General features: G+C 32.8%; 3 protein-coding genes across 3 annotated transcripts in view; 1 reads left to right on the top strand and 2 right to left on the bottom strand.

The window, feature by feature from the left end:
- LOC142318305 (ly6/PLAUR domain-containing protein 6-like) overlaps positions 1-19,789 on the top strand; it is a 305,742-nt gene that overhangs the window by 137,688 nt on the left and 148,265 nt on the right. The gene's annotated exons all lie outside the window — the stretch shown is intronic.
- Positions 8,984-11,259, bottom strand: LOC142317822 (matrix metalloproteinase-18-like). The gene is made up of 2 exons (XM_075354372.1): positions 9,762-11,259; positions 8,984-8,994 (listed from the first exon to the last, which is right to left on the bottom strand). The coding sequence occupies exons 1-2, from the start codon at positions 11,257-11,259 to the stop codon at positions 8,984-8,986; spliced, it is 1,509 nt and encodes a 502-aa protein (XP_075210487.1).
- On the bottom strand, positions 12,224-13,450 carry LOC142317823 (uncharacterized). The gene has a single exon (XM_075354373.1). It carries the CDS (start codon positions 13,448-13,450, stop codon positions 12,224-12,226), a length of 1,227 nt encoding a protein of 408 aa, XP_075210488.1.

The raw sequence follows: 19,789 nt of genomic DNA on the forward strand, positions 1-19,789 counted from the left end.
CACGCAGTTGATCTTGAATCTATCATTCAAAACTCCTCCCTACTTCGCCTACGCCTCGTTGCTGTATTTTTTGATTTGAAAAACACGTATGACACGGCTTGGAGAAGAGAATTCTTAAATAAACTGCATAAATGGGGTACGCAAGGAAATTTCCTTTCATTATCAGAGCCTCAGCAGTCGGTACTCTCGAGTTCGAGTTGGAACGATATTTTAAAATGGATTACCACAGGAAAGTTTCCGAACTGCTAGTTTGTTTAACGTAGGCATAAATGCTATAACAAATTACGTGTGGAACCCCGTTATGCGTTCATTGTTTGTAGACGATTTTTCAATTTACATTCAACAAATTACTTTGTAGAAAATTAGCTACTGCCAATAGAGTTCTTCAAAACACAATAACCCGTTTAGAATCATGGCGTAAAACGACTGAATTCACATTTTCTTCGGGAAAAAAGATATCCATTGCTTTTTCAGGTTGGGGGAACATGTTGGCCTTCAACTGTTTTTACACGGTGAACCACTTGAACCATGTACACGTGTTAGATTGCTAAAATTACGGTATGACTGACGTGAGTAACATATCTGAAGGAAGTGAAGGCAAAATTCTAGACATGGTGAGAGCTCTAATACCCGTTGGGGGAGCAATCGTATAAGCATGTTTTGCTTCTACCGAACTCTGTCCGTTCCTGCTTAGACTATGGCTGCGTTCTTATTCATCTGCACGGGTCACCTCTCTGATGTTCGATGTGGTCCATTCATTTATCCGTTTTGCTAAAGGTGCTTTTTGATCCAGCCCTATGGTAAGTTTAGAAGTGAATAGTGGTGAACTATCTCTGTGGTTTAGATGAAACCAAATGATATACTCTTAGTGGCTCGCATTAAATCGCAATTAAATAATCCTACTTTTGATGCGTAATTCTCCAACCGACCATTGTTAATCGATGTGAGGAACGGTCAAGATGTACTGCTACTCTAGCTATCAAACTTCATTAGTTTTTCTTACCTCTAGATGTATAATTACCTCTAGTTCTTACTGTTCTCCATGTTACTACAACTCTGGCGAGCTTCTCTCATTAACTACTGCTGTAGTCTTTGTCGGCATCATAAAAAGAACACAAATTCGGTTATATTACGGGGAAATCTTATAATATTATAAACAGAGTGCTGTCTTTTATTCGGACGGCATTAAAAATTTTAATTCTTTTGGAGATGCTTTTGTCGTTGGCAATAGAATATATATGTTTGAGCTTCCCAGCATCGTCAGTGTTTTGGTTGCGGAGCTGTATGCTATTAATATGGCCTTAACTATATTTAGCTCAACATATCGACACGTACTTCTCTGCACAAATTCCATAACTGCCTTATAGGCGAGTGACATTTACTCCGATGCCCTGTTGTCTGTGAGATTCAGTGCGTTATTTCTCAAATGACACATAATAATAAAACTGTGAGCTTCTGCCGGATCCCTAGCCATATTGGAATTTCAGGCAATAAGCGTGCTGATAGTGCAGCATTAGTGGCTTGTTTCCACTCTCTTTTCACTAATCGTGTTTATTCGGACGATCTTGTCCTTTTTCTGGTGTAGGTAATCCACGATGAGTAACAGAGTGAATGGAATAAAATCATCAACAATAAATTTCATCCTGTTAAAAACACTGTATCACCACGGTGCTCTTTATGCAGGAATAACCTCGTGAGGAGGTTATTATTTGCCGTTTGCGAATAGGGTATACTAGGCTCACTCATGGCTATCTCATGACTCAGACCAATGCACCAGTTTGCGTTCGCCGCGACTTTCAGCTAAATGTACAACATTCTTGTGTATTGCATCTGTTACGTGGCATTGCGTCGGAGGTTTAAGCTAGAGCGGAGGTTTAAGCTATTTTAGAAGATAGATATCTTCTAAAATATTTTAGGAAGCAATGAGACAACGTTATCGAATATTTTACGATTTATTAGAAGTCGTTGGTTTATATTCAAATATTAGATTTTTCTAAAGAATGTTTCAGCTGTTTATGCTATTTGACGTATGACAGATGGTAATTTTATTTTTTTAATTTAGATTATTCATGTAATATTTTATTGTGGTCTTATTTCGCTTTTTGCATACCCCACAGACGTTTTGCATTTATTCTGTGTTTTTATATTACGGAATTTTGGTTTTTAATTTAATTTTTAGTATTCATCTACTACATAATTATCGTGTCGAGTGCTGATGACGATATTTCGTTGTGCGCCTAGAAAAAAAAAAGAAAGTGGACAGAAACGAAAAGGGGAGGAGGGAAGGACCTGCCGCCAGGCAGAACATCAGATGATGAGTTGCAAAAAGATTTAATTGTAAGGCTTAAAACAGTAACATTGATGAAAATGTTCATCTTATATAATTAAAAAATAATAATAATAATTTGTTTAAATAGAAAGTATAGAGGAGTAAAATGAACAAAATAAGAGAGCAAGTAAGAAAAAATTTAATCATGACTGGCTTTACTATTAAAGCAATGATAATGATTAAAAATATAATATAAAAAAATCCAAACTAACCCAAAATAACTATACCAAACGATACGAACAAAATAAATAAATCAATAGTTCCAAGAATTTTAATTTTCAACGATTTAAAAGTTCCTTATTTATGCTTGAAGAATTTCTTCAGTTTATTACAGGAAATGTGTTTTTTAATGTATTATCACATAATTAATAATCTACAAAATCAATTCGAATAACAAATTTATATGATCATCTATTAGTGAATCCATGACCATGTAAGTGACGATGATAATAAGTGTATTATCTATCATTTATTTCTAGGAGGAGATAACTACTTTAATAGCGATTGCTTTAGTGACCGAGTCAGATTAGATAAGAAATTTGTGAGTTGTTCAATAGTAACTTTTCTAAATCGTGCTGTTTAGTTATATAATGTTTTTAGAATAATTCAGGTAGCGCTATGAAACTTCAATTTTCAACTGCAATTTATGTACGCTAACATAGAAATAGAATTTATTAGATCCTAATTTATTTAACTTTTTGTTTGAGATTCGGTTCCACTTTCTTCATTAGTAGCAAGGTAAATCGAGATGATAATTATTATAGCATTCAAACCTAAATCTACACATCATGACAGCCACACGTAACTAATGTTAAGATATGAGGAGGCATTGTTGGTGGACAAGTTTTAAGAACTATTTTAATTTATAAGAATTTAATTGAAGTGGATTATGAAGATAGGTTAGAAACATGATTGTTTCTGTAGTATACCTATCTATTCTGATTATGACTTCAAAAAGTTTTGTTTTTTAACAACAAAGGCATCCACTTCATTTTTGAATAGTTCAAATAAAGAAATAAGCATCATGAACATTGGAAGAGTGAAGTATTATGAAATCATTCATCTCAAAAATAGCGCATAGCTCACCATTTTTTGTTCTATATGACAAAGAATCGAGATTATTATTTTTTATCGTTTCTTGTGTTACTGTCACTCTAGATATTTCCAAATAATTGTGATAACATTTACTTTTTGTATAATTAGCTGCTTTTGATTCAGCATATCTTAAATTAAAGATGGCATAAGTGAGGTAATTCAATCTATTCACGATTCTTTTAAGTTTTCTAAAAAAAAATTATCCACTGGATAAGTGGTGTAAGCTGTGTGAAATGTGCTTGAGTAGTCTAGGAGCCAGACTGCAGAGCCGAGGCCACATTTACCAGTACAATGTGGGAACACGATGCAATCGCGTTCAATCGTGGACCTTTCCCGGTTACCGAGAGAAAAAATAAGTATCTGCTAGTAACTGTGGATTACGTCACTAAATGGCCTGAAGTTTACACTTTACCAAACTAAGAAACATCATCGTAATAGACGCTGCAGTGAATGAATTCTTCTGTCGTTTTTGATCAAGGACGGAACTTTAATTCGATGTTTTGCAAGAGGTCTTCCAGCGTTTTTGTATACGAAAAACAAAATCTAAGTCGCTTCATCCGCAGGCATGGTAGAATGCTACATCAAAACTGTAGAGGAGCATCTAAGAAAGATCATTTCGGGTAATCATTGCGAGTAGTGTAAAAATGCCGGTTCTGGGACAAGCGTCATCAATGACGTCATCAAAAAAATCAATGACGTCATCACCCCGCCCCCCGCCCCCACTGACGTCATCAAAAAAAAAAAAAAATTGACCTTTGACCCGAAAAAAAAAAAAAAAAAAAAAAAAAAAATTGACCTTTGACCCGAAAAAAAAAAAAAAAAAAAAATCAATGACGTCATCAAAAAAAAAAAAAAAAAAAAAAAAAAAAAAAAAATCAATGACGTCATCAACAAAAAAAATTTCAAAAAAAAAAAAAAATTTCAAAAAAAAAAAAAAAAATGTGCTTACTTCGGCATAAAAAAATGTACACGTGCTTGCTGACTTTGCATTAACCTTGTTTACTAGTTTGAAAGTCAACCGATAATGCATTTGCGTCAATTGGTGATAGCATTGTTATTTTCAAAGTTATCTCAATGATAATGATAGCCGATACATATAAATACCCGCCAAAAATTTAACGGATTCATACTACGTTTTGCTGTTACTGTTACGTTTTGCTGCTACTATTATATTATCATCTTTATCATCTTTATTTAAAGAGGTAAGTGAAATAATATTTAAATGTAAAATTATTCGCTTAAATATAATTCTATTTCATATTTATTTAATAATTATTTTTCCAGCCAATATTTAAATGTAAAATAATTCTGTTCCAGTTTATGTATTTAAAATCAATTCTTGTACATCTAGTTCATAAAATTAAAATAAATAGTAATGCAACTGTTTTCTTTGCAGATTAAATAAAATTAATACTCTTGTTACTGTTACGTTTTGCTGCTACTATTATATTATCATCTTTATCATCTTTATTTAAAGAGGTATGTGAAATAATATTTAAATGTAAAATTATTCGCTTAAATATAATTCTATTTCATATTTATTTAATAATTATTTTTCCAGCCAATATTTAAATGTAAAATAATTCTGTTCCAGTTTATGTATTTAAAATCAATTCTTGTACATCTAGTTCATAAAATTAAAATAAATAGTAATGCAACTGTTTTCTTTGCAGATTAAATAAAATTAATACTCTTGTTACTGTTACGTTTTGCTGCTACTATTATATTATCATCTTTATCGTCTTTATTTAAAGAGGTATGTGAAATAATATTTAAATGTAAAATTATTCGCTTAAATATAATTCTATTTCATATTTATTTAATAATTATTTTTCCAGCCAATATTTAAATGTAAAATAATTCTGTTCCAGTTTATGTATTTAAAATCAATTCTTGTACATCTAGTTCATAAAATTAAAATAAATAGTAATGCAACTGTTTTCTTTGCAGATTAAATAAAATTAATACTCTTGTTACTGTTACGTTTTGCTGCTACTATTATATTATCATCTTTATCATCTTTATTTAAAGAGGTAAGTGAAATAATATTTAAATGTAAAATTATTCGCTTAAATATAATTCTATTTCATATTTATTTAATAATTATTTTTCCAGCCAATATTTAAATGTAAAATAATTCTGTTCCAGTTTATGTATTTAAAATCAATTCTTGTACATCTAGTTCACAAAATTAAAATAAATAGTAATGCAACTGTTTTTTTTACAGATTAAATAAAATTACTTTGTTATCTTCATTTAAAGAGATAAATATAAAATAGTTTTTAAAAATGTGTTTACAAAAAAATGAATTTTTTGTTAAAAATATGTTTGACATTGATGAAGAGATTGATGAAAGTGAAGAAGAGGTTGATGAAAGCGACGTATGTAGTGATTGTGAAAATATTGGACATGAATGTAAAACTAAATGGTGTATAGTTCCATTTGAATCTTTAGCAGTAGGAGACTTATTTGATGTTTGCCAGCAATTGTTTCCCGACTATTTTGTAGATGTAGTAGGTGAAACAATAGATTCTGATGACGAAGAGGGAATAGAAGTTCCTACTGCAGTAGTAATAATAACAGAAAACCCGATACCATTTACAGCAATATATCATCCACTACATGGTGAGGGTTGGGATGGGATTGTATATTTTTAAAAAAATTCTAATTTAGTAATTCAATAATTAATTCATTTAATATAAATTTATGTTTTCAGAAATGTTATTTTGTTTAGAATCATTCCAAGATGAAGTAATAGCATTGTGTGATGAAAATTTAACATTGGATAGAGTATTTTTAAGTTTAATTAAAAAGCAATCACCATTTACTACAAAAATTAATTTGAACATTAATCAGAATTTAAACATAGAAAGTATAATTAATATTAAAAATTGGATAAGAGATCTTTGTTTAAAAAACGATTCATATTTTAGTGTAGCTACAAATGCTATTATTTATTTAAATGAGTTTTTATCAAAAGAAAAAATTGAAAGTGCGGAACTAAAGTTAATAGCTTGTGTGTGTTTATTTATTAGTTCAAAATATATTGAAGCGTATAATTATTTTTTAGTAGGTGATTTAATTAGTTTAACTTCTGGATTATATAATAAAAATGATATTTTTAATTATGAGATAAAAATTTTGAAATGTTTACAATGGAAAATTGCAATTGTTACTCCACATAGTTTTATACTTCAAATTGTGATTAGGAGTAAGATCATAAATCAGTACAGTATAAGAAATATTATGTATTTATCACATGCTATTATAAATGAATTGATATGCGTTGATTTTGATAATATTTTACCTAGCGAACTTGCTGCAGTATCTGTTTGCATTTCTCTTAGTTTTTGTATTTCTTCGAAAAATATTTTTAAGTTACTTATTGATGAGGTTGAACAAATTATAAATTCGAAAAATATACGAAATTTTATTTTAAAAACGTTAAATAATGAATTCATTTTTAAACAGATGAGTCGAGCAAGAAGAATTATTATATCTGATGAGGAAGAAGAAGAAGAAGTACAATTAGTTAACAACGGTGAAATTTCAAACATCTTACGAGGTATGGAGGCTGTCGAACCTGCAGAAAATGAAGCTAGACCGGGTCCATCCGGTTTACAACATTCTTCAGCTGGTGGGTTGATTAATATGGAACCGGATGAACTTTCAATAACATTAATTGATATTATTATTCTATTTTATTCGTATGGTTTGATTTCTATCACCCTCTGGCAAGAAGCATTACGTAGGGCTGAAGAGAAAGTTATGGCGCATCCATCAATAAAAATAAAATCTATATTTCAGATTTTAAAAATTTATATACAAGGACTCAGAACTAGGGTAATGTTACCTCACGCATATGATGATAACCAAATGGGTATTTTAGATGTGTTACATAAAACATTACCCTGTAGTGAGATTCTTGTAGGGGCGAAAGGATTGAGTGATTCAGATAAGCCACAATTTTTAAAATCTGATGTAGATGAAATCTGGAATTACATGAAGGTTTGTAATAGAAAAAGGACAATTGAAGACGTTTTTAACGAAGAGGCCATCCCGCAACGTGAACCATTTACTTATTCACAATCAATTGAGATAAAATTAAATGACAAACAATTTTTAGCATGGACACCAGCAAAAAAAGGTAAATATTTGGTGAGGCTAGAGTTGTTTGAGACAGATGACATTGAAGGGTTATCGTTTAAGGATAGATACAAAAGAGTAAAAACTAAATTGGAGATGGTTATTAATGAAAATGATGAACGCTTCGAATTAATTAATGATATTATTTCGCTAGCATGTGATAATTTAAAAACTGAAAACGGGTATAAAAAAGTAGTTAGACCAGTTGCAAAGGTAAGTCCTATACAGCAACAAAATTAAATGTTTACTTGATTAACTTTTTTGTTTAAATTTTTTTCGCAGGATTGAAACAGGAAAATGGACAATAAATATAAAAGAGTTAGGTTGGAAGCAGTTCAGCGTATGGGAGAGTTTACTCTAATTGAAAATGCATTTGCATGTAATCTTTTAACGTATTATTATAAAAATGATAATGATGTATGTTCGGATGTATGGTTAGCGTTGCAGAATGCTAGTGAACATATTGTTTTAATATTAACAGAATCAGAAAAAATATAGATCTAAGATTAATCTTCTTTATATGGATACCGATAGCTTTTTTTATGAAATAGAGACTGATGATTTTTACCAAGATTTACAAGATGAAAGTTTTATTGAGTATTTTGATACGTCTGATTTTCCTGTTTCACATCCTCTTTTTTCAATTAAAAATAAAAAAGTTTTAGGTAAATTTAAGGATGAATGTAACGGCATTCCTATAAAAGAATTTATCGGATTAAGAGCAAAATTATATACTTTTACAACTACAAAGGGGATTACGAAAAAAGCTAAAGGAATAAAAAAGAATGTAGTAAAAAACAAATTAAATATCAACCATTACAGAAACTGTTTATTGAAAGCAAGTGACGATAGCAAAGACCTTTATGTTCAAATGAAACTGATTCGATCAAAAAAACACTTAGTTGAAACTGTGACAGTAAACAAATTAGCATTAAGCAGTTATGATGATAAACGTGTTGCAGTTAATAACATATTAACTTTACCTTGGGGGTATGTTGATATTCCTTTAGAACTTAAACGTTTATTTAATCATTAAATTATTTTCAATTTTGTTTTTTCTTTTCAGTTAAAAATGTACAAAAATTCTTGTTATTATAGCATTAGAGTAACCAAACCGCTTTCATTAGTAGCATGTTCAACATTAAGTGTGGTTCAAGCAATAACTAGTGGCTTAATAGAGGTTACAGATGAATTAAGGCATTTATTTTTAATACTAGACGAAAATGAATTAGATTTTAAAGTTAATGTATACAGCAGGTTTAATTATAAGAATGTAATCGATCCGAATATATGTTATTATTGTTTACTAAATAATTTTTTCTCACTTACATATCTTTCAGTTAAAGAAATGGTTGATAACTATCTTTGTGTTCATTTGACTAAAAATTTAAATATTGATGATGAAGAAGAAAATTATATATTTTCTGTTTTAACAACAGAAACTCTCAATAACATTGTATCAATTTTAATTAATAAAAAACATAACAATTCCGTAAAGATTCACTTTCTTACAGAAAGATCGAATAAATGGTTTAGTTATTTATTTAGTAAACAATATAATTCTATATTATATAGTAAAAATTGGTAATTTTATCAATAATATTTTAAATAAATATTTATTGTTTTAATTAAATTAATGTATGTTTTATTTTATTATAATCAATATAAAATGTATTTAGTATTTTAATATATTCAATTAAAATATATTTATTATTTTATTATATTCAATTAAATTAATGTATGTTTTATTTTATTATAATCAATTAAAATGTATTTAATATTTTAAATAGATATTTATTGTTTCAATTAAATTAATGTATGTATTATTTTATTATATTAAATAAAGATGTATTTAGTATTTTATTATATTTAATAAAATGTATCCAGCATTTTTTTATAGTCAAAAGTAAATGTTTTGTAAAAATAAATAATTTTTCAAAGTTTATTTCAGTTTTTATTTTATTTCAACCTTTTTTATCATTAAAAACTAATTATAAAAAGGATAAAAGGTAGTTATTTTTATTAAAATAAGTTACAATACATTTTTCTGAATTAATTTATTAAATAAAATTTGATTACAAATTTCAATCAAAAATATAATTTTTACATGAACTTATCCATAATTCTTTCTTTATCCTAAATTCACACAATTCCTTTTAAACTTCTTTTTTAGGATAAACATGAAATTTACTGATAAATTCAGTGAACTGTTTTAAGATATTGTTACTGTAACATAGCAAACCAAAAAGCTCATGATCTTTAGTTCCAAATCTGATTACTTTTTGGAAGAATTCATTATACTCATAATAATTTCCATTCTTAAAAAAATAAAGTAGTCCGTTGTTAAAACGAGTAACCCCATCTATATCTGCCGGTATTCCAGGAAACAGATTGGATACAAGATCTGTTCGAGCAACAGTGAATGAACATTCATTTATCTCCCCCACAAAATCTTCATTATAAATCACATAAGTTTTTCCAGTATATGTATTTACGATACCATTAATCGTACAAGGATGACCGATGTTAAAGTGAGAACATACATTCCTAGGATAGCCTATGACCAACTGTTGAGTATTAAGATTGAACATAAACAATTTATGATTTTCAATTAATACTATTTCTCCGTTCGGTCTCTGGTACATCGCATCTATTCCTTTGAATGTATCTAAAGAAAGAAACTTTAATCGTTCAGTAATTTCAAGTGGTCTATAATAATTTTTGCTATCATATTTACTGCTGTTCGCAATATTTATTATCCATAACTGTTTTTTGAATATTACATAAACTTTACCATTTACTAGCAAGTAATGAATTTTATTCTCATCATCTTCTTTTATTGCGCACACGTCGGTAATAACCTCTGAAGACTTAGGAACAGTAGTAGATTTAGTCGTTTGAACAGGTTTAGCAGTAGTTGTCATCGCTTTACTGCCGTAAAGCGACTGAATGGCTAATATATCGTCTTCGCTTAAATTTGAACGTTTGTTTAGTAAAGGGTACATGAGAGCATCTTTATTGAAAGAATGGCGAACACCCAAGGCGTGACCAATCTCATGCATCAACGTGCTCAGAAGGTTGGTTTTGTCTTTTTCCTCTTTACCTTCAGGATCAAAATTCCAATTCTCCTCTTCATCAATGTGAATTTCTATGGGTGTGTTAGCAGTGTTAGGAGAAAACGCATGCGCCAAAACACCTCCAGGTCCATCAAATTTGCTCGAGCATCGAACTTTATCGTTTTTGGCACATGTGTGGATACCATATTTGTCAGAAATTAGGATATCATATCCGTAATAATCATGTTTGAAACTTAACGATGTGTGCTTTGCCCATTCATCAAAAGCTATGTTAGCTAATTTCATCTTTTCAGCCGTTGCTCGTTGGTAGTGCCATTTCAGTTCTGGTTTTCTCCATATGATTCTTGAAACTACATACGGTAAAATATCTGGTACACCGCATCGAGGCTCACGCATGAGAGCGATGGTCTTACTATTTAACTCCCCATTAACCGGAAGATGAAAAGATTCTTGAAACAGTTTTACGGCATCTTTTACTGCTTTTTCATCAGTTAAGCTTGCATTATCTCCTTTGAGATATCCATAGTCCAATAGAAATTTATTAGAATCAAATTCATCTGCATTTATAGAAATTGTTGTGATAAAAAACGTTATGAAGTATATGATAATCATCTTATTGCACTGTTTTAAAGACTGAACGTAACAAATGGAACATTTCATTTAAATACATTCCAAAATCTTATTGTTTAGAGGAGAAGGGATAATTAAACCTAAAATAAAAACAACTATTTCTTTTTTAAGTTATTTATTGTTCTTTAATAATCAAAATACAAATACATATTTTATTTGATGTTAAATTTTAAATACATTTTTATTTCAAATTAAAATTTATTATTCTTCACTCCAGTCTTTTTCATCTTCAGGAAACAGTTGATGAATCTTGATGTCTGGATCTTGTTGCATGTAGTTGGGTAGATCCTCATAAATTTTAGGCGGAACATACCTTCCGTAAAGGTCGATAATAACCTGCTTAGGAAGGTGACGTAGAACGTTACGTCCGGGACTGTTTAAATAACACTCTTTTGCTTTTTCTATAGCATTTCCCACCGTTTCCAACATATAATAAAATTTACTTTGTTCACTCCACCACATGTGTAACCATATAGCCTTTTTCATAGCGCAATTATGTTTTTCACCAAAAGGGCATACTTTATTTATTGAAGAACCGAATAAATCGATCGGAGGACAATCGTAACCGTCAAGGTCTTTTATTATATTCCGTTTATTGTTTAGTATTTGTTCTAACACTTTTTTCTTTTCTTTGCACTTTACATATATAGTACACATTGGTGCTAAATTTTCAAAAATGGTTGATAACCTCAAGTGTTCAATAAAACCCGAATTCCAATTGAATCCGATTTGTTTCTGAAAGTTTTGTATTGCAACTCTTGTAGTTTGAGATGAAATATCATAGTAGTCAAAAGGTGGCTTGAATAGATATTGCTCGAATCGGAGCCCATCCAAAGAAATTAAAACTAATTCTTTAATGTAGACATCAGCGTTGGGTAAACGAAAAAAAGTAAAGTCTGATATAAAGACAGACATGTTGACTTTACCGACTAACAGACTAAACTGGTTAGGAAACGTTTTTGACTGTGCCTGTTAAAGGAGAATATTGCATTATGCAATCACTTATCATCAAACAATAGGCTGTTGTGTTGTCGGGAATGTTGGTAGAAGTTTGTATCTCGATTTTAATATCGACCGCGCCAGTTTTCAAAGTATCGTTTTGTTTTGAACAATCTATAAAGATTAATGGCATAGCATAGTACTTGGATGGGGTAATTAACGCAGCCGCTGAATTCCTGTTATAATAAGATCTATAGAAACTCTTAAACATTTCGTATAATATAATGTTATCTCCTTGAATGTGTTCATAAGGATAATATACTGAATTCAGATACAAGCGTATGTTATTAAGTGAAATGGTATCAAAATTCGAAGCTCTTTTTGTTGCGTCTCCTTTTCTCGATGTTTGAAATCCAATGATAACATAATGAGGTTTTTCCACCTGCGTTGTTGTTTTAACTGTCCAAATTACATCTTTACTGATAGGTAGAGTTGGGTATTCGTACAAGTTCCACTTTCGGAACATCATCAAAATCGGTTCATCCTTATCTACCAGTCTAAGAAGTGATAACCGTTTTTCATCCGATACGTTAACATATGGTATTTTCCAACTAATTTTCGTTATTGTGAAGGTAAATGTTTTTCCAGCTGGAACGACAACAGCATTATTATTAGTGGAAGCCCGAAGCAGAATGAGTTCCTGTTTAACGTTTAGCAGTATCTTATTATAATCTTCAAAAAAGCCCAAGAGCATCTTCAGCGGAAGTAATACCTTAAACTTTGCCGATTCACCATCGATATATACACCGTTGACCGGTTGGATATCTTCAACACCGTCCGATGACCAACCATGCATAAAAATTGAATCTTTTTCGAAGTTTCTCAGTGATAGAGCATTTTTCATCGTTGAAGTTATCCCCACATTTCTCACCCTATCCACCTCCTGTCCTGCAATTTCATAACGAATTTCATCGAAAAGAAACGCGCCAAAATTGTTGCATAGTTTTAGTGTTGAATCTGAAACTCCATTAGCATCACTATACGTTCCGTTGATGAGTAAATAACTTTCGCACGGAAGCGTATATACATCCTGTTGCTGGACAGGAATTCTTATTTCATCACTATTATTAAATGTAGTTGATGCATAAGGATAGTGAGTATGAAATTCTTTACCCGTAATGCTTTCATCAAATACCGCGTTCGCAGTATCAACGTCTATTATCTGTCCGCTCATTGTTGTAATACTTTAAAACCTAAAGATTCCAAAAATCGTACGTTTTCTCGTGTTAACCGTTTAAGCTTCGCAGGTTGACTAGTCGTTAACGGGACTATGGGAGGGAATTTATATTCTGCTTTATCAACGAAAATCAGCACCATCGTTTCTTCGTCTTAAATGCAGTCTCACCGTCACTTCTTCACCACCGAAACTTATCAGTTCTGAATTTTGATTATAAACGTGCACAGTTATATTCCGTATAGACTTGGTGTTGACCGGAAGATAAATGACACTGTGCGGTACTTCAATTATCTTATATCCCCGTCCAACTCTGGGATAGAATTCGTGAATGATATGACCTTCTTCTCCGCCTACAAATGAACCGCGGGCGATGTTACAACTTATACGTATTGCATTTACAGATGAAATACTAACAGGTTTCTGAGATGTATGCCAGAAGTTTGCTGGTAGGACCATTTCATCAAATCCCAAAAGAGTACGGATAGAATGTGGTTTTGTAAAATCTACTATTTCAGTACAAAATAAACGCGAGTGCATCGTCGTAGGTTCGATTAAGATTTTAATCAAACATTTTGCATCATTTTTATTGCGATTTCGTTGTTTACCTTTATCATTGTCAGTCGCGTTCGATTCATCGCAGTTGCCCATCCCATGTTTCAATTTAACTTTCAAATCATCAATCTCATACATCCCCGGCGGAAGCTTTATCGATTTACTGCCATGGTAACCGTAATAAAACATATTATTTTTTTCTTTTTCTACATTTTGAATGTTATTATATGACATAAAATCAATCAGGCCGATTTCCCACGCGGCATCGCCGAGTTCTATCGGAGGGAAAAAATCTGCAGACAGTATAGAAGATTTTCCGTTTAGGCAGAACATATCAGAAACTTTAAACATAGATGCCCGCAAACAACTGAATTAAAATCCTGTCTGCGGTCTAAATTATACTGGATGTTGACTTTCTCTTTGTTGGATTTAAGATATTGGACTAGCTCTTTAGGTGGCTGTAAATTACCGTAACTGTCAAAATAAAACACGTTCGCGTTACGTTTTTTATAACAAACCCAATGCGTACCCGGATTGAGGACACTGTCCAAGTTCACTATTCCCGATTCGAATTTATTTATTCTAGCTGGTAAAGTATCGCGCATGAAAACACCTCTGAAGTGGGGTAAATTAATTTTTCGCGCAAACCGTATTAACTCCACATCTGATAAAGGATGAATGGGGAGTTTGCGTAGTAAATTTAATGCTTTTTTCTGCCTTGACGACGACGACGACTGCGACCTGCAGACCGGCGTTTTTTTACGCCGCATCCGGTTTTAGATCGGTACGGTTCAAGATAAGCACCTTTCCCCTTTTTTCTTATAGTTTTTTTTCGCACACCTCTGACTGAAGCTTTCTTCAATCTTCCGCCGAATTTACTCTTTATTTTCATAGCGTTTGTTACAGCCCACGCAGCAGCCTTCTCTGCAATGCTGGAATCGGGCGCGGATACCCTTTGCCAAGCTCTTTCCGCTAACTCTTTATCAGCTTGTGCTCTTCGCCGAGAATCGTTGTAGATACTATACGCTATATCATGCGCCTTACAAGCTTTATCGAGTGGATTTATACCAAGATCGCCTCTTTCCAATCTTTGTTTTAGTTTTGTTCCGGGTCCGCAATATTGGTAACCGGGTATGTGAGCCTCGAAAGGAAGAAGATCTACAGCCCGATTGAGAACTGTTCCTACTACGTTACGTGCAATACCGAAAGTTTTACCCGGAAGACTTTCGATCGAACTTATCAATCCGTTTCCTGTTTTACAACTAACGTTACACTTGTTCGTGCTCTTCATTTTATCCCCAACTAAAAGTCTTCGGTCAATGCATCCGTATTTAAATCAGATTCTTTTTCAGTTTGAGTTACCGCATCTTTCTGAACCTCGCTTTTCAATCGAGAAATACTTTCCTCTAATCGCTGACGAACAATGGGGTCATTAGTATTTTTACTTCTTAAAGGATTTTCTATTTCTTTTCCTATCATATTTTCTATTTTAGCGATGATCTCATCGAATTTCTGTTGAATAAGGAACCGTACATATCTCATGGTCACCAAATCGTTTTCATCATCTGGATGAGCGGCGTTTTTGGCACGAGCTCCTTTGAAATCTACCACTTTAAAATGTGTTTGTTCTTCACACGCTAAAAAATCGTGATCAGAGGCATATTGCTCGATTAAATATATGCAATCGTCCATGTTAACAGCATCATCATAATATTCCGCTGATGCTAGATTGCAAATCTTTTTTTCGCGGGCGTCGATATCACCCTCTTCAGTAATCCCAAACGGGATTCTTGAACCAAATTCTGTCTGTCCTAACCTGTTGACTGGCATGATCTCAAATGACTTGCTTACAGTGCGCCTTCTCCTTTTATTAGTCCTCGTTCTTTTAATTCCTCGACTATCGATACAATTTCATTATCATGTGCGGTATTACCTGCCTTTTTTGACGCGATCAATAGTTTTAGCCTCTCACAGATTTCGTTAGGATCATCAAAATAAACGTAATCGACTTTATGGTTTTCATTCAAAGTCATTGCAGATGGTACTAAACCTTCACCTCGTTTTTTCGAGGTGAACGGTGGAAAAAGCTTGCTTATTACTTCCACATACTTAAATCCCGAATTAGTCTTTACCCGTTCCAGAGCGGAATTATTTCTTCTGTGCGCATTTGTTGCGATTAAAATTTTCCTATATTCTTCCAAATCTTCTTCAGTGAATAACTTCGGTTTTTTCCAGAAAAGTAATTCGAACAAACCTCGGCTTGCAGGATACTTCACTTCTCTTATCAGGATGTTACTTTCCTTATCGAAATCGATTAATGAATCTCCAATCTTCAGTTCGTTTCCTTCAAAATGAACACCGTAAACGTTATCCATGTTGTTTTCTACATCTCTGATGGCGTCAAGCATAAATTCCTGCGCTAACCCTTCTCGCATGCTTGTCTTGAGAGACATGCTCATTTGCATTTTCCCTTCGGGTGTATTCAACATTTGTACTATGCTGGGTTGAGATTCATAAGTCTCTTCTTGTTCGATCCTAGGTGACTGTTCGGTTTCTTCGGCTTTTTCAGCTCGATGGTGAGCCGATAAGAAAGAAATCTTTTAGCCTTTTGTCGACGTCTCATACCGGTCATTTCATCATCTACCCTATCAGATGGTTGAGCTAGCTGAAAAGGAAATGGACTAGAAGTATCCATCTTATTATGTAATTTTGCAGTCGACCTTTTTATTTCAGGTTCTGGTTCATCATTTGCTAAAGAACGTTTACTCGAGGTGAACGGTGGAAAAAGCTTGCTTATTACTTCCACATACTTAAATCCCGAATTAGTCTTTACCCGTTCCAGAGCGGAATTATTTCTTCTGTGCGCATTTGTTGCGATTAAAATTTTCCTATATTCTTCCAAATCTTCTTCAGTGAATAACTTCGGTTTTTTCCAGAAAAGTAATTCGAACAAACCTCGGCTTGCAGGATACTTCACTTCTCTTATCAGGATGTTACTTTCCTTATCGAAATCGATTAATGAATCTCCAATCTTCAGTTCGTTTCCTTCAAAATGAACACCGTAAACGTTATCCATGTTGTTTTCTACATCTCTGATGGCGTCAAGCATAAATTCCTGCGCTAACCCTTCTCGCATGCTTGTCTTGAGAGACATGCTCATTTGCATTTTCCCTGCGGGTGTATTCAACATTTGTACTATGCTGGGTTGAGATTCATAAGTCTCTTCTTGTTCGATCCTAGGTGACTGTTCGGTTTCTTCGGCTTTTTCAGCTCGATGGTGAGCCGATAAGAAAGAAATCTTTTAGCCTTTTGTCGACGTCTCATACCGGTCATTTCATCATCTACCCTATCAGATGGTTGAGCTAGCTGAAAAGGAAATGGACTAGAAGTATCCATCTTATTATGTAATTTTGCAGTCGACCTTTTTATTTCAGGTTCTGGTTCATCATTTGCTAAAGAACGTTTACTATGTTTCATCCTATCTTCTTCAGTTAATTGATCGAATATAGAACCCATATCAAACCTCTTTTCAAAATCTCGGTAATCTCGCTCCTCTTTTTCACGCAACTCTTCAGCTGAGATTTTCGGTAGTGAACGTTCTTTTGAATCTATTTCTTTTTTTATCCGTTTTCCCATTTCTCTCTCTTCAGAACCGAACTGTTCTGCTATCTTAATCAGAGGTTCAGTAAGCGGTTTGAAATCTTGTTGAAGTCTTAAATCGGACTCGAATCTTCCTCTTACCAATTCGCCATGTTTTCTTTTAATACTCCTGCGGATCTCCGCGATCTCCGCGGTGACACGCTCACGATCCTCCATAGTAGACATTTATGTTTAATCTGACTGCATGCACTCACTATCTTTCTTTAAGTATGTTGAAGTATTTAAAGTTGATTCATAAGCGCGCACGTTAGCCTGTAGGCTTTTTTAGGCTTTTTCATAAGCGCGCACGTTAGCCTGTAGGCTTTTTTAGGCTTTTTCATAAGCGCGCACGTTAGCCTGTAGGCTTTTTTAGGCTTTTTCATAAGCGCGCACGTTAGCCTGTAGGCTTTTTTAGGCTTTTTCATAAGCGCGCACGTTAGCCTGTAGGCTTTTTTAGGCTTTTTCATAAGCGCGCACGTTAGCCTGTAGGCTTTTTTAGGCTTTTTCATAAGCGCGCACGTTAGCCTGTAGGCTTTTTTAGGCTTTTTCATAAGCGCGCACGTTAGCCTGTAGGCTTTTTTAGGCTTTTTCATAAGCGCGCACGTTAGCCTGTAGGCTTTTTTAGGCTTTTTCATAAGCGCGCACGTTAGCCTGTAGGCTTTTTTAGGCTTTTTCATAAGCGCGCACGTTAGCCTGTAGGCTTTTTTAGGCTTTTTCATAAGCGCGCACGTTAGCCTGTAGGCTTTTTTAGGCTTTTTTAGGCTTTTTCAGGCTCTTTTCAAGCTCTCTTTCGCGTTTTTGTATGCTTTTTTCAGGCTTTCCGATAAAGATGTCAAAATTAAATCTGTACCGTCCTTTATCAAAATCTCTCTCCTTATCAATTACTAAAAATCCATTTTTTATCCGGTTCCAAGCCTCATTACATATTTCTTTAAACTTTTCAAATGATATATCCGGTGTAACATGATCATGATATATATGTCTCAGGTTTCTTTCATCCTGTCGAAACACCATGAGAAAATTCGCATTGTCTCGGACCAATTGTTTAGGAATTTTACTATATGTTTGACTCATATAAAACACATCAATGTTATTATGCCGTCCCATAGTAAAATATTTTGTTATGTTATTTTGTTTTTCGCATATTACATCATCGAATATCATTATAGAATTCGGTTCCGTTTCTTCCGGTGCCACAATAACATCGTTATCACTATAAGGATAGTAACCTATCCCTTCAACATCAGTCAACAAACTTTTTAAAAATAAGTATTTAGGCTGGTACAATGATTTAGAAAAAACATATATGTTACTGAACCTTAACCCGCTAGGGTCAAATAAAAGATTGAAAACTTCATTCGTCTTACCAGAATTTGAAGGACCTACAACCAAGCATCTGATATTATCTGGAAGAAGAGGACTATGTCTTTTTATAGAATTTAAATCAGATACCTCACCTATTAAACGGTCAAAATTAATTACTGTTAGCTTCCGATCTTGTTCTTCAGCATCCATCTCTGCTACTGAATAAATTACATAAGTGTAATTTATTTTATTAAATCCTTTTTATCTATCCACGAGTCCTCCTTCTTATCAAATCCCAACCAGCGAACTAATAATTTATCACCGCGTTTTTTTAATACTTTTTCAACCAAATAAACGTTGCCGTACTTGGTTTTACTAAGTTCTTCCGTATAGAAACTTCCTTTTAACACTTCCCCTTTCCCATCTTTAAGAATGTACGTTATAGGTTGTGTTTGTTTTATCTTGAAAATTGTAAAAACTTCATTAGTCCAATTCGGAAGATATCCTTTCGCAAATATCTTTTTATACTTACTTATCCTTACCTGATCACCAACATTAAATTTAATCGTGGTCGTATGCTGATGACGTTTTTTTGCAACCTTTAATATATTTAACAACACTTCGCGTTCGTTTTTATAAGAAACATCTTTAGGTTTAAAACCAGTAGTTCTATGCACCCTATTGTTATATTTTTCAATTATTTCATCCAATATACTTACCCATCGGTAATCACCCTGTTCGGTAAATTTACGCCACATATTAGTCTTGAGAGTTCTATTGAACCGCTCCACTATTGATGCCTTTTTATCGGAAAAAGTTGAATAATGATTTATATTGAAT

This window comes from Lycorma delicatula, chromosome 1, assembly GCF_047948215.1.
Source record: "Lycorma delicatula isolate Av1 chromosome 1, ASM4794821v1, whole genome shotgun sequence".
NCBI classification, from domain to species: Eukaryota; Metazoa; Arthropoda; class Insecta; order Hemiptera; family Fulgoridae; genus Lycorma; species Lycorma delicatula.

Bases quoted from the DNA above. Each gene is read 5' to 3' on its own strand.
- LOC142317822 (XM_075354372.1), bottom strand. From the start codon at position 11,259: ATGATTATCATATACTTCATAACGTTTTTTATCACAACAATTTCTATA.
- LOC142317823 (XM_075354373.1), bottom strand. From the start codon at position 13,450: ATGAGCGGACAGATAATAGACGTTGATACTGCGAACGCGGTATTTGAT.